The 16,103-nt window shown below is 35.1% G+C and overlaps 1 protein-coding gene across 8 annotated transcripts in view; it reads right to left on the bottom strand.

Annotated features, from left to right (window-relative positions):
* RGS12 (regulator of G protein signaling 12) overlaps positions 1-16,103 on the bottom strand; it is a 90,753-nt gene that overhangs the window by 2,925 nt on the left and 71,725 nt on the right. For 4 of the 8 annotated variants that reach the window (XM_061376006.1, XM_061376012.1, XM_061376010.1 and 1 more), the window contains 5 exons: positions 15,214-15,340; positions 14,177-14,273; positions 12,606-12,682; positions 11,965-12,118; positions 7,709-9,828 (listed from right to left, as the gene is read on the bottom strand). In XM_061376006.1, coding sequence (XP_061231990.1) covers positions 9,194-9,828; positions 11,965-12,118; positions 12,606-12,682; positions 14,177-14,273; positions 15,214-15,340 — 1,090 coding nt within the window. In that variant the 3' untranslated portion in view covers positions 7,709-9,193. Of the gene's footprint in view, positions 1-7,708; positions 9,829-9,963; positions 11,392-11,964; positions 12,119-12,605; positions 12,683-14,176; positions 14,274-15,213; positions 15,341-16,103 lie in introns of those variants that run through there. The other 4 variants (XM_061376014.1, XM_061376007.1, XM_061376008.1 and 1 more) reach the window with 4 other exon arrangements.

The following is a 16,103-nucleotide window of genomic DNA, read 5'->3' as shown; positions in this document are numbered from 1 at the left end:
ATAGTTTGCACTGGTAGAGTGTGAGTCATCCAGTTGTGCTGGTGTTGAGAATATGTCCTTCTACTAAATGCAATGTAGAGAAACAACTTTGCTGGTGGTGTCAGGTCTCATAGCTCTGTTGACTTGAGCCAAGCTGAAACACTTTCCACAGTCAAAAGATACAGCCTGCATTAACAGGCTATGACAGATGAAAGAGATGGAAACTCCTACTAAGGAACGCTATGGAAGGTGTAAGTATCGCTGTTTTTATTAGGTTGCTAAGTCTTTATACAGCTAAATATAAGAAATCCCATTAAGTCTTGGAGTTATGGTGCCACTGAGTCATGCCATGAAGCATCTGGGCTTGCAAGCTTTCTAATAGGAACAAAGAAAAAATAAAGCCAATGTCAGCTCTAACGCTTCACAAGGCATAAGCCCACCTGAGGATGAATAAATCCATCTTATTTTCTATTAATGCTGTTTTAAGGAGCAATCCCTCAGAAGCACCTTAATAAATTACTACTAGAGGCAGGACAGCAATAGAGAAGGTCTTATCTAAGATTCTGGTTCAAAAGACTATGGAATTACTAAGGGATGATACCATGAAAATGATTTCTCTTTTTCTGCCAGAGCAGAAAAGATCTTGGCTCATTTACACCAAACAGGAAGATGATTTAAGAGTAGGACTACATTGAAAAAAATACTTTCGTGTGCCTTTTTTTTTCCTCATTTTTGAAAACAAAGCATTTATGAAGCAAGGCCATTTAACACAAGCAATAGGAGAGATGCCCCCAAATAACTTGTGTATAAATGTATCCCACAAGATTTAAAATAGACTCAAGGTTTGCATGTACTCAGTGGAGCTTTATGAGGCTTAAATGATGCTTACACTTCTGCACTGGCTTCTTTCTCATATTCTCTTTTTGAGTAACACTTGAGCAAACTTAGCTATGCAGGGCACCATCTAACATGCTGAGAGCTTTCACTGATTAAATTTCCCTTCACATATTTGTGCACTGAATTGATGAAAACCTCCACGGATACCTCTGTGGATTGTTTTGCCTTGCACAAATCCTGTCAGAAACTACGTTTTCCCACATCTAATCTGTTAAATGCCCTACCTAACTGCAGAAGGGAAAGGAAACCAGTGCTGAGAGCACTAGCTGACCAGATTAACTTTCAGACTGGAATAGCATCATCACGTCTATTGGTAACCTTCACCTCCCCTGCTCAGCATTCCACAGATCTCTAAGGAAATTTTCTTGTGCATCTGGTTCCATTAATATGTTCCAGCTTGTTTAAAGATGGGATGATGCATCTTGCCTTCTGTCTTTAAATCGGAGTGGCTAAATGATTGCTTAGGAGGCTAAGTACAGTGGTCTGCATCTTTCATAATGTTAATGATCAGGCACGGTTTTGGCTCATCTCCTGACTTGCTTTACCAATATTTCTCTTTTTCTGATATTTTGCTTTTGTATATTATTCTAAAGGTCGCTGAATTTAACATTATAATTATGCAAAAATGTCTTTACAGAGGAAGACAAAGAGATTTTTTTCTGCTTTTGTATAAACTATTCCTCAAGCTCTAAGTAGGATCTGAGCACGAGATCAGAAGACTATTTAGGACCAAGGAGCATTTGGCCATATTCCAGGTAAAGACAAAGTCACCTGGAAATTTCAGGAAGAGTAGTAACTGTCAAATTTAGATGACAGGATCAAATAAACATAACTCTAATGCAGATATTTGGGATTTAAAAGTCCACACACCATATCTTGCAATGTTAATGTTTTTGTACCATAATAGATACTGGATCTAATAATCGATTAATTTCCAATGCTCCACATCTTAGTTATAATTCACTTAATGCATAATTTAAATCTGATCTTAAATTCAGCACCTATAGATTAAAATCATCAATACCCATTATAGCTCCATTCACCATATTTACCATTTTTTTAATCAAAGCAAGTAGATGGTTTTTAACTATCCCTGTAAGAGGTGAGCTCTATATTTCAAAGTCTGTAGTCTGTGGATTTCATATATGACAAAATGTTAAAATCTATTCTATAATTTTCCAAACACAATTTTGTATGGACAGATACCACTTCCATATAGATTCAGCACTTCATTGAGCATTCTACCTTTGCTAAAAATCCTACTTTTCTTGTCCAAACCAATTACTGTTTAGGTGGTGCTCAGTTCTACCGAAAGATAACAAGAATGCCCTGCTGACTTCTACACCACTGAACCCAGGCATTCAACTTTCAACGTCAGAAAGGTTCAGTTAAAAAGAATGAGCTCCAGTTAAATCATTTTGTGCTGACTTACAGCAGGTAGGAATCTGAAGTATCCCTGGCAGTATCCAAGGCCAGGCTGGATGGGACTTAGACAAGCCTTGTCTAGTGGAAGGTGTGCCTGCCTGTGGTGTTGGAACGACATGATCTTTAAGGTTCCTTCCAACCCAAACTATTCTATGATCCTATGATTCTATTATTTCATATTACTTAAAATACTTGTGAAAAGAAATCACCAAAGTTTTCATCAGTTCCTGAAATTTGTTATTTACATCCCCATATATAACCAGTCAGTTTTGGTCTCAAAATTAAAACTCCAGTGTATATCATAATGCGGGATATCGGGCAGACACTGTTCTCATCTCTGATTCCATACATCAACGTATTCTAGGACGATAATATGCTGCCTGAGAGACCGTTTATTCACATGAGACTTAAAAAAGAGCTTTGCTAGGGTCACTTCTGCAGTGGATGTTCAAAGTCCTGGAAATATTTCAGTACAAATAACTCTTTTCCTTAAGATACATCTACTCTGGCAGTTTCACTCTGGAAAAGACACTTCTCCCTTCCTGTCCTAAACTGTTGGGAAAAGGTACTTCAAAATCTAAGCCTTCTCAGATGTGGATTATTTAAAGTGGTGGATGAGTTCCACACTGGTTGACATACTGCTAATACTGTTAATCTTTGCAAGTTTGTAAACTGATTTATGCTTCCAAAGGGAAAAGGATGCTTTACATTTCAGATTTAGAATTCTGCAGGTTAAATTTCTTTTAATAGTTCCCTTCCTTTTATCTCTTAACTGATAACAACACTGAGGAGAAACGGATTGAATTAAAGATTCCTACCTACAGTTTATGCTAAATCTTTTCAAAGGAAATATTACTTTATTTCACTCACATGATGAAACATCAACTGCAGCATATGCTCAGTGCCTTGAAATCTGACTCAGTGACAGTGAAGGCATCAAGCTAGAACGTGGATTATTCTACAAAGCAGTAACACTCAGCATTACCAGCCTATTTACTTTCGTCCTGGAAATTCCTGGAATACATTTGCAGCATTAAGTTTAGAAAGGGCAGATAGAAATTCTCTCATCACACTCATCTCAAAAACATTTGTCAGAACAAAGCACAAAACATTATTCAGAAAGACAAATTCTGAATATTACATAGGAGAGGGAGCCGGTAGGACTACTGATGCTCACCAGTGGCATGTATAGGCAAAAACGGAAACACTGCAAACTCTGTTTGCTGAGGGCAGCGATCTTTTATATACACTGCAACAGCTGCTGAAGGGAACTGCACACAACCTCATTGAAAGCCATGAGCAGCCCAAGAATAGATAAAATGCAAAGTTCTGACTTCTGATCCAGACGGACACGCATGCCCTCAATAACACCAGCCAATTTGCTTAAACTTTGTTTCTCCACTGCTAAAACTGAAACAATTTTTAGACTGCTTTCCAAGCACTGATGTGACATCTCTGCAAGTCTACAAGTATTCAGCCCTCACTGTGACCTTCCAGCATTTCTTGTTAATATTCATTTTGTTTTTCCATCAGTAGTTGGTAACAACAGGTTTAATTATTCCAGAGAGTAGTATGTTGGGAAATAGAGGATTGAATTACTCGAATCAGTTTCAATTTCATCTGCCTTTCGTTATGCTATTTTTCAATAGAGAAATCTGAAAATGTGGTTTAGCAGGGCTACCGGTTACATTTCAACTAATAGTTTAACTAAGTTAATTTCATCATCCAAATGCAAGTCATGTGTTTTCATAGATCTGGGTTTAGCCCATACGCATTTGGTTCAAAGAGCAGTTGTAATTTTTCTAACGTTTCATCTAGTTGGTGATAAAAGTTGTTATTCTTTCTACAGCACATATCTGTTTGACTGAAAGCAGCTTACACTTCAAATAATCATCCCTCCAGGCCTTCCTTGCTTCCTGGCTGTCTACTCTTCACATAACTCTCCTTCTCCTTTGTTTATTGTTGATCTCCATCATGTCCTACGTGTAATTCTCCCATTTAACCATGCTCTGATTAAAAGAGGATTAACAGATTTCGGCCTCAGTATTACTGAATCCCCACGAGGACTTCTCTATATTGATCTAGAATCCAATTATCTTTTATAAAATTACACAGCACCAGTAAGGATGTAATTAACTGCAGGACAACAGCCTTCTTAAAAAAACAATCATTTGCATTAATTTTACACCTTTTAAGGCATAATCCCTTCTTTTTCTTAACATTTTATTTCATTTGTGTTTTCCTTTTTGTTGTTATCTTGATTTACATTGGAAACACCACTGGATTGTCTTTAAAATATGTTGTATGACTGTTTTGATTTTTTTTAATATCCACACGTGATTAGTTTTAATCTCCTTAACCATAACATGGCTTATTGTGCTTGGAATTCATTACCCTGATAAATGAAAAGCATGGCAGCCAAAAGGTGGAAGTCACAGAAATACAGCTGTTATGTGCTCTCTATTCCTCGCCTGTAGCATACTGCATCCTGTCCCTGAATAATGAAAAAGAGCAGTTGGGAAATTATTTTTTTGTCTTTGGCAACAATAGGCAGCCCCAGGCTCTGGGAGTCCACCCTGCCTTTTATTTCTGCATAATTTATCTCTCAAAGCAAAACCACCCTAGCACTGGTACTAACTATCCCATTTCGGAAAGGATTCTTTCCAGTAGGAAAGGAAGCAAGTTTATTTTGAGGATACAATTGTACTTCTATTTCAGAAACAAACTGGTGGCTTCAGAAAAAAGTTATGTAACTTTAAGTAGTCTAAATTCACCCTTTACCTTCCACAGCCATATTATTGAAGTATGATTCCAGAGGGTTCACCAGGCTTTTATTTTCCCTAGCTGGCTCTCTACTTAACTAATACCATTATATCCCTATTAGAAAAGAGATTTGAATAAACTCTTTGACTGAATTGCTGTATCTGGTCTATACATTTACTCAAAAAAATAACTTCTTGGCACGCAATAACTCCATTGACTGTCATTGTGCTTTCATTTTAAGGATATTTCTCATCCTAAATGTTAAAAAGAAAAAAGGGGGGGATATTTTATTTTTTATAATGGAAGAACAAACCTACTGTCTCTGCATTTCAGTCTGGATTGCTGCAATTATCCTTTCTAAGGCTGAAATGGTACTCCTATTGCTGCCAAGCTTAAATGCCCACCTAGTTTGTAGTAGAGGTAACAATCACAGTGAACGACTCACAGGCCCCAGTGGAATATCACTGAATAAATAACTTGGTGCAAAGCCCCTGGCTTGATATTCACAGCTCTTGAGGGGAGTAAAGGTTTGAAAGACTGCCTCTCCCCCTGACAGCTATTTTTCACTTGGGTAATGAGCAAACCTAACCCCCTAAGAAAAACTGGACAACATTCAAATTACCTAGACTGTACTGTGCAATTAAAAAAAAAAAAAAAAAAAAAAAAAAGCATAAACCCAGAGATTAAATCAGTATTTTAACACTTTCAAAAGGGAATGCATGACTTCAAGCGAATTGCACCACAAAATAATTAGGTTATTTCTTTCACAGATGGGTACCAGCAGCATTATCTGTAGAGACATGAAGTAAGTGCATTTCAGAATTAGTCTTTAGATTCCAGAAACCCCTGATTTTTAAAGTGGGAAGTTTGCCAGAACTAGCAGGCTTAAAATAAAGACATTTTCTGTTGATGAGAAACACAACCAGAATTAGTAATGATTCTTGTGTGGCAAGCTGATTTAATATTTAGTTCACGACCAACTATTACTACAGTATAAACACATCTGACTTAAGAAAGTTAAGATCCGTGTTTGAAAAACTGTTCTCAATAGCTCTGAGCAATGCAGACCTCATTTTGCTGGTTCCCATTACTTGTATTTTGCTTTCTAGACCTTTAAACAAAAAAACAAAAACCTCAAGAATCACCCATTACAAGGATGGATATTGGCCTGGCTTTGCTACACCAGATTGTGGTTAGCAAATTGTCCCCTGTAGCTACATCACTCCCCCACCCCTTTTCCCAGCATATATAAACCCAATGTATAAAAGCCCAGTGCATAGTGAAAGCCTACATGTCATTTGCTTCTATACCAATTTGAAACCAAGACCATAGACCACTTAAAATTATTCAGTCATTAATGTTTTTATCCAAACTTTTCAATTCAAGAAACCATTGATAGGAGATTATGAACAGACAACCATTACAGCACTTAAAAAAGCAACCAGTATTAATGACTTAGTCCTTTGAAATATTGATTCTTGACTGGAGATTGCTTCCAGCAGTCTTTATTATAATTACTGCACATCTCTGAATAGTTTTTCCATGCAAACTCCATGAAATCATGGAAAAAGAAGTTTTGTTTCGTCCCACACTTTTTCCATAAAATCACTGGTCTTTTGTAGAATACAGTCCCCATAAAACAGTGCATTGGGAGAGGAGTGTAGAATAGTTACCATATGCAAAAAGGCCGTAGCAAAACAGGAAAGTGATTAGAAACTTTATTTCAGATTTTTGCTATTCCTCAAAAAAAAAAAAAATTAAGGTTTTTAGTTCTGAAAAATCATTTTATTTGATTACTTAAAGGTCTCTCACAGGTGATTACACGACCACCAGTGAAAGCAGAGTAGACCAGTTGGAATACATAAAAATTAGTATCTGTATAAAAACATTAAACTATGTAGGGTATTAGTTATCTGCTGTGGAAAAGTCTGAATAATTTGAAAGGGGAACTGCTACAGGTCTTTCAACTGCTTCATTTTCTTTCATGATGGTCCATGACCATGTGTGAACACAGTGACTTTTGGAAAAACTACAGTTTTAGCCCCCAGAGCACAATGAGACCTAGGTAACAGCACAAGCCTCTGCAGTGGCTCTTTGATATGGCTTCACAGTACTGTTATGTAGGACCCATTTTTGAGAATGGAAAGGGTAATGCAGTCTCCAGCACCCATCCAACCCTTCATTTCTTACCCCAGACTACCAAACAGAGAGGCTGTTATATTGGCTACTTCACATCGAATGAGCAGAGATCACCAGCTCTTTTCTTAGAGACCAGGGAAAAGTTGCTTTAGTTTAAAATAAGAAGGAAAGTAATGAATGTAAAGTTTAGCCCAAGAACCCAAAGACAGAAGAGATTCTCCTTTCAGGAGTTCCTGTTATGACCCATTAGAAAGAAATCTCCTGTTTTATCTGCCTTGTCAATGCCATGGATTTCACATGTGACCCAGCAGCATTTCAAGCCAGCATTTGCCCTTTGATATCTGATCATTAATAAACACAATGTTTGTCAACTTTGTCTCACAGTAATTGCTAGTTCATATCTATTAATCTGTTTGTTATTAGAGGATAATTTAAATCAGAATTCTTAATCCAAGACTGAAAAGATTGTTTTTAAATAAGGAAGAAAATCAGAGCTTAAAACCAGTTTGTGTAACTAGGTCTAGAATTTATTACTCCTGAGAGAACAAAGATACAAAATACATGTGAAAGCTACACAAAGATTTCTACAAAGTAAAAAGTAGAAAGTGGGAAAAGGGAAAGCTACAGTTCAGTGGTTACACAGAAATGTATGGCATGCATTAAAATACTGCAAATTCATGAAGGTTTTTTTAAGTGCAAATGGTTTTTTTAACAGTTCTCACTGAAAAATACGCAAATTGATACCTATGTTGTACACTTGTCATATTATTAGAAAGATACCAACACAAATCTATGCATTTACACATCAATATGTCTGAAATACATTTTGTGGTTTTGTTATTCATAGGCACTGGTTACAAGTCTGTTCAATACTCAGCCTCAGAAATTAAGTGGTAGCGCTTATAGAACATTTCTCAAATACTACTAATAATTTGCATCGCCATTTATAAGCATCCAACAACCAAAGAAGTATTTACAAATCATCAACCATACAGATAAAGAACAGTATCAAATACTCTGTGTAAAAAGATAAATAATTAAAATGTATATTCCCACATCACAAAGAAATGTGATCATACAAATTATGGCACCATATGTTTGTGAAACATCAAAAATAAATGTATAGCACATAGATACCTCTTATATTTTACATTAAAATGTACAGTACAGTGACTGTAAAATGTCAACGTCATAACACCCATTGTCTTCAAACTCGTTTCTGGCAATGGCAATTATTATTAGAGTCCATGTTTATAAAGGAATTCCATACTTCAGCCTTGGGCTAATATTGCTCTGTGATATTGCTAGACCACGAAACTTACATCCTAAAAAATGTTACATATTTTCTTTAAAATTATCTAATAGAAAGAGCTGTTTCACGTGTGAATATTCTGGGAGAAAGTGTGATAGAAGCAATCTATTTCTCTGTAGAAAAGAATGGGTTAAAAAAAGCCTGCAACGTTTTTATTGTTAGTCACAAATACCTAATTTATTAGAGAGCTATTTTTTAAATTAAGGTTTATCCATTTCCAATTTCAATCACAAACAGTACTGCAATTTTCAACACATAATTAGGGTTCCTGCTAAAGCACTTAAACTTCCAAACCCCAATCATGTATCTCATTATGACCAATGGATCAGAAAATCTGGAACGCAATAGTGCGATGGAGCTCAAAACACTGATCTCCTGTTTTGTGCTCCGAGGGTAAAGAAGGAGATAATTATAGCGTACAGATGTATTTGAAAGGTTTGCCTGCATGTGTCCATTTCTGGCCACATGCCAAATCCAAACAAATGTACTTAGTTAAAGGCAACCAGAAATATTACAGTTAGCACAGACTAAGGCAATGAAAATATTTTTCTTTTTTTTCCTTTTTTCTTTTTGTAAAAAAATTAAGGTGCAAAGAGAAATTCCCTTCTTGTTTTAATGGGTGCCAAATACTGATTAAGAGTGCCAAGGAAAAGTAGTTTTACAGAAAAGGAAAGACTATTAAAATCTAGAAATACCTGAATTGGATCTTTGATATCCAGACTTTTCCTGATTACCTGTAAAAGGAGTTGGGGGTGGGTAGTTGGCTTCTGTGAGTTTACTGACGTCTGATGGTGGTGTTGGTGGTGGCGGTGGTAGCAAAGTGCTGTTAGGGCTACTAATATCTCCTTCAGCCACAAGAGTCAAGTCTGCCACATTCTCATCATCTACCATCTGTATGCCTTCAGCTTGTAATTCTCTTGACTGCCTTTTCCATATTGCTGCATTGTTTTCCTGTGCATGCGGAATTGGAGACAATGCAGTATTAAAAGGAACACTGAAAGTCTTCTGACTGTGGAGTCCTGTCAAAGCAGATTTATGTTTATTTTCTGAGTAACCCTTTCTCTTAACTGAATTTTCATTAAAGTTTTGTACGGACTCCTGTTTTCCAGTTGGTGATGCACACCCATCCTTGCCATCATTTTTTGAAACTCGCCTGTTGAGGCCTTTAGGGCCTATGGGAGTAGATGAGGATGGTTCTGGTCCAGTGGGCGGTAAACGAAGGAAGTCAGGAAGAATAAGATCTTCTTTCCTTAGCAGTCCACGTTGGTCATCTGCTCTGTTACTTTGAGCTTTGGATATGAGTTCAAAAAATTCTATTGGGGAAAAACCCAAAATTGACAAGTTTTTGTCAGAAAGTGCAATGTCATTAAAACACAAATTTTCAGCACATTTATTTTCCATGAAGATCTTCAATTCTTTCAATGCTGCCTTGAAATAAGATCCCATGTTAATTAGGAACTTTTTCAATTGCAGCAATGTTCACTAGCATCACTATAATTAAGACCATCAGGATTGCTATTGTAAGAGGTTTGCAGTTTAAAACAGCTGCAAATCACTGAGCCTTGAACACATCTTCTATTTTACTCAGTTAATAAATCTGAACACACACACACACACAGAGGATTTTTTAATTCTTAATACAAAAGGCGGCTCTGGTCTCACTGACAATGGGTGCACATTTTTGTATTCTGGATGGTTTTTATCCATCTTAACTCAAAAATAGCCATGCCATTTGAAAGTTCAATGATTCAGAATGTTGTAAACTTCCTAGTTATATTGACTTTCTCTCAGTTTAATAGTATGTATCACAGTTTAAATTCAATTCACGGTGTAGATTTAATCTAGGATATTATCATCATAGGACATGATCAGATGATGATTTAAGTACCCCCATTTTATTTTGTGCTGCAATGAATCAGTAGCATATAGGTAGTCAATAACCATTAAAGAAGCCATTACTAAAAGTGATGGGGCAGCCTTTTAATAGAATTTTTAACACAATTACAAGGAATTTTCTGATCATGTCCTTAATGATGTCCCATGGTTTAATATGTTTATATATATATAAATAATACTCATAGTAAATCACCACTGTTCTAGAAAGTCTCAAAACTTGGCAACAAGAAACTTATCAATCATAAGCCAAGAATTATACCACTCCTTAAAAAAGTAGCATTACAACAATTAACAAACTCTTTGTTGCAAAACATATAAATATAAAAAATATGTAATTCTTAATACAGGGTCTCTGCATGTCCTAATTTTTCAAGAGAGCATTGAAACTACAGAATATTAAAGATGCTTAAAAGGCCATCTCCAACAGATGCATTAAAATCAATAGCTTCAACCTAGCTTATAAATACTGTTTGAAGCCGAAGCCATTACAAAATAAAGCACAGACTGTTAGTAACAGTTTTAACTTAGCACAATATGAAGTCATACACTTGCACTTGTATGACTTTATTCCTATCCTTTATTCATAATTGGCAGGCTTTGCAATGTATTCATAAAAATGACATTTTAACATGCTTTGTCAAATGCCATAAAACCTGAACGTAGCCAAGATGGAAGCTTCAAAATGCTTCTTATTGCCAAAGTTTTGCAAAAATGGCAGTATGCATATTAAAACATGCAACATTTCTAATATGCGTCGTACAAAAATGTTCCTTTCTGAAATAGCAAACTTCATAGAACAGTTGTCTTTTTTTTTTGGTTTTGGGTTTTGTTTTTCTTTTTTTCTGTTAGTTTTCCATTAAAGTACACTCTACAACATTTGATACGCATTTTCCAAACTTGGACAAATTGCACAAAAATCAAAATAAAATGTGAAAGCCTCGAATTCTGAAGTTTTCAAATTATGTTACTTTTACTCAGCCCTAGGAAGAAAAATGAAAATATTAAAATATTGAAAACAAGATAACAAAATAATAAGCAACAGAAAATAAGTTAAAATGCACTAAGGTTTTCTAATAACATTTATATTAACAAACATCTATCCTGCAATAAAAGTTTCAGCCACAGCTTTTTGTTTTAACTCTGGTCAGTGGACGTTTATTCACAGATGAACATTCATTAACTATATAACTGTGCATAACCATGCTTTGGATATGCACACTATGTAACTTCAGCAGTAAATTTTAATCTATGTGGCTTGCAAAGGGTATCAAATGGGATATTCAACTGCAATTGAGTAATTCCTCAGGATTTTACCTGAATTAGGTAACTTCCACTGTTGAAAATCCCACTAGGCACCTACGTCTACCTTTAGGTATTCTTAAAGTCTTACCTGCAGCTTCAAAAACTTCACACTTCAAACACAGTATCAAACAAAAATGTAAGCATCATGACTATGATTTCCACATATTAAACACATGATATGTTTTGCTACACGTACACAAAATTCTAATTTTTCTAAGACTACTTATGTTAATACTATAAAGTTCACATACCCTCTGCTTCATCCAAATTTATTTTCTGACTTTTTTTTTTCCCAATCTTTGCAATAGAGTCTTCTCTCTTTGACAGCCGGACTTCCCTAGCATTTTTTCCATTTTCGCCTTTCATTTTGATAGAATTAGACTTTCCTAGACTTCTTCCCTCTCCCTGCATTAGAAGGAAAGTTAAGGTACTACTTACATTTAGACTATATCATTGTATACATAATATGCTCTAAGTGAATAAAAATATTAGTTTGAAAATACATTTTTCTTTCACCACAACAAATGGTTTAATTTAATCTCGATTATCGTAAAGAACTTTGCCGTGGTAGTACCCAAAAATGTATAAATAAACATAATATGATTTACTCTGAATAATTCACATAATAGAAAGGGCCTTTGAATTTCCAAGTAATTAATAATTTCAAATATAAATAAGCCGACGAAACACAAAACAACAAACACAACACAGTGAAAGAACTACTTGATTCATCGTGAAGACAAAGTTCTCACAAATAAATGCTGTTGACAGTGGGGAAAATATCAAATGAATTACAGCTATACTCAAGCCAGTTACAGAATTTGGCGGATTCAGAATCATGGATGAATGCAAAAGATGATCTAAGGGACAAAAATCTTTGCAGAAGACTTACAGTAAATACTTGATTCCTTGAAGTAGTGACAGTTGCAGTCTGTTTTACTGATGCACCTTTTTGTTTATCTGTAAACGCTGAACATAAACATACCTTCTGTAACTACAAATTTATAACTTCCCAATGAATAAATATTTAAGTGACAATGATGCACAAAACAGTTTTTTTTTGCTTTAAAATTTCCCAAAGATGCACTCAGAAAATAAAGAGTGAGCAAAGTTGACATCCCTCATATTTTTCAGTCAAAACCTAACAGAATCTTCCTTTCACCTTCAAAGTTTCCTAACGTTGGCAATACTTTTAAATTTGAAGAAACTGACATTTCTTTAAAGTTCTCCTAAATGTTCAGTTGATTTAGACCAAATAGCTTTTAAAATCTTAGCTAATAATTCAGTTTGCAATTCTCAAATTTAGAATTTAAAGAAACAATCAGTCACAAAGACCATCTAAAGTTCATGTTGAATCTTTTCCAACCTGTTTCATGCATTGTTTTCCAGATGTTGCCATATCTTCCTCATCTACTTCTAAGTAATTAAATGGCTCCTTCAAATTACATCTGCCTACAACAAACATACTGTTGCAGACTGAGCTGCAAACACAGAACCATGGCCCTTTTTTTACTGGTATATGCCAAATAATCAGCCTACTGCTGGAATGGTCCTTTATGATTTAGGCTTTTATAGCAGTTGACAGCACATAGGATGGCAGTTTTACTTGTAATCCTTAAACTAAATATCTGCAAGAGTATTTAGATTGGTATTTTGTATCAAAATGACAACTGGTTCTGTTTCCTAGAAAAATGACAAATCTGATTCTCTTTAATAAATACTTCCATCTTTATTCTCCTATTTATTTCTCAAAGAGAATTTCTGCTCTAAGTCAATTTAGTTTAACCACATTGCATTTAATTTTTAAAACTAAGCATTCTATGTTCATAAGAAGGTTTCCTAATGAAAGCAAACCTTCACTCTTAAGGCTTCTTACATTAATCTAGCAAAAAGTTTGTTAGCTGTTATGTTTATCAAATACTGTTTTTCAAAGTATTTTGTATAGGGAAATCACAAATTATATCCTTTTTAATATTATATCCAGAAATCACTACTTAAAACTGGAGATGCAGACTCTGATACTTTGTCATGTTAGAGTTTTCCCATAGCAGTACATGCAGCTGCTGCAAAAACTGCATCTGTTTTACTTATACAGTATGTTTCTTATTAATAAATTGCCAAATTCACAGAAGCTATTTGGCATTTTATTCTCATCATTATTACTAGGTTCTATATCCCTAAATGGGCATGTGTACCTATGGCAGAATGCCAATAAAACATTCAAGTATTGCTAGTGCAAAATTTCATATAGCAACAGTTAAGGACTTGCTATCAACAGATGAATTTAATCTTCCATCCTTAGAAACTGCACTCCATTTTAGTTAAAAAGAATATATGTTAGATGTGACATATCTAAATTTAATCACATTTATCTCACCTGTGCATCATAAGAAGAAACTAACCAAGGTAAAGTTTTACGAAACTCAATTGATATGATAAATAAAAGCTTTTATGCCAACTTACCTCTACCCTTCGATGGCTCTTTTTCATCTAGAACAACCCGCTGACCATCCAGATTAGAAATAGGGACACCAAGATCAAGTGGTTCCTGCTCACCATTCTAAAGTCGGATCACAGTTTGTATATAATAGAGAAAAGGCTGTTTTCAGAGCAAATTTATGCAGTCCGACATTTTTTGAAGGAAAATATCAAACCATTTTTAGGTTTCAGTATTACCTCAATAAATCTTTTTATTACCATTCCAAAAATGCTTATTCTGTTTGTGCAAAACTGCCTTGATTACAATGAGTGTAACCCATCTATGTGAGGAGAATGGTATTTGGGGAAAAGAAGATACAAGTAGAAAAAACCATCCAATTTGCGAGGTGGCACAAATACTCTAGGATCATCAGTATGTTCAGGAAAACATATTTTTCAGAGGAAGCTTGAGATAATTTTATATTCTAAACTACTTGTAATTTGTAATTTAGCTAACTTTATACCGACAAGTTTTTCAGATGTTTTAAAAACATCCCCTGCTTCAGCCAAGACAGTATGCAGCCCAGGAATACCACAAAAGGAACTTTCCACTTCTTGAATTTCCAAAATAATAGAATAAAGAAAATGTTGGTCACGTTTAGTAGTAGAAAAGTTGAATCAGTTGGCTTCTGCAAAAATTTTCTGCAAGGGAATTTGAGGCAACTTTCATGATTCCCAGGATAATGGAACAATAGCTTGTTAAAGCTATTAATCTCCATCAACTAACTTTCCCTGGCTAATAATGGTAAAAGTTGAGCTCTGGAATAAGCTAAATTCATGCCCTATTATTTAGGATGTTGGATTTATTCTGAAAGAGAATGTGAAACAGATGCAGACTGAAGCTTTGAGATAATTACTATTAAGCATAATGGTTATGACTACTACGCATTTCCATCTCAACATGTAGTTATAAATACAGATTTTAATACCTAATTATAAGGATAGGAATAATTTCAGGGACTACTTTATGATCTTCTACAGACAAAAATATTGCAGCTTGAATTACATCAAAAGATACTTACTAGTCTTGCCACAAGTTCGTTAAGATTTAAACCATATTTTGCAACCACAGGCCTTAAGACCTCTGTCACTGGTTTAGTGGGTTTAGCCTTCAAACCAACTGATCGATTGATTGGAACAAGATCCAGGCTGAAACACATCAATTGTAATATTAAGTATGAAATATTCCAATAAACAAAATGTGCAGAATATACAAAATTCAGTCTACAGCAAAATTGTACTAGATTACAGCTAGTGACCCTGAACATTCATTAGCACAAATCTATCCTAACCTGAAGGTATAAAGTGCTTCTAATACAAATAAGACTTCCACCATTTCACTCGCCAGAGCTGAGTGAAGACATGAGCCAACCTAATTGCAAGGTGATCCTCAGACCACCTAGATACATTCCATAGCACTTTCACCTTTATGCTGAGATTGTTCTATTTTGGTCCAGAAGTGCTTCCAAAGAGATTCCATGATTGTACTATACCTTAGATACAAGAAAGATCTTTCTTTCTATTTCCAGAAGAAACTCACAATGTCCTATTTAATTTCTTGAGGTGAGCTTGGACAGTAATTTTTAGTTTTACTTTAAGCATTGGAACAAATAGAAGGGAATTCCAGGTAATGCTGGCTAGATGACATATCACAAAAAATTGCAAGAGAAGTTTTTACGCAAAAGGTATAAAATCATTTGGTTGGAATTTGAAGGATAAAGACTCTTCAGACTCTATTCTGGGATTTTATATCATCAAAATAGAAAAAAAATCAAATAAGAAGAAAATCTTTAAGCCCAAACAACTATTACGTTTCTTTATTTCCCTGCACAGATCCATGGTTAGCTTTGGGCTTGGTTTTCTTTAAATGCTCTTCATCTGTGCTCTGATTCCTGCATAACAGACACAGTTG

Source organism: Neopsephotus bourkii, unplaced genomic scaffold (genome assembly GCF_033783945.1).
Source record: "Neopsephotus bourkii isolate Nb327-2 ecotype Australia unplaced genomic scaffold, CSIRO-AGI_Nbou_v1 NB_1686, whole genome shotgun sequence".
Lineage (NCBI taxonomy): Eukaryota > Metazoa > Chordata > Aves > Psittaciformes > Psittacidae > Neopsephotus > Neopsephotus bourkii.
The sequence above is the reverse complement of the archived record's forward strand: the minus strand, read 5'-3'. Positions and strand labels throughout refer to the sequence as shown.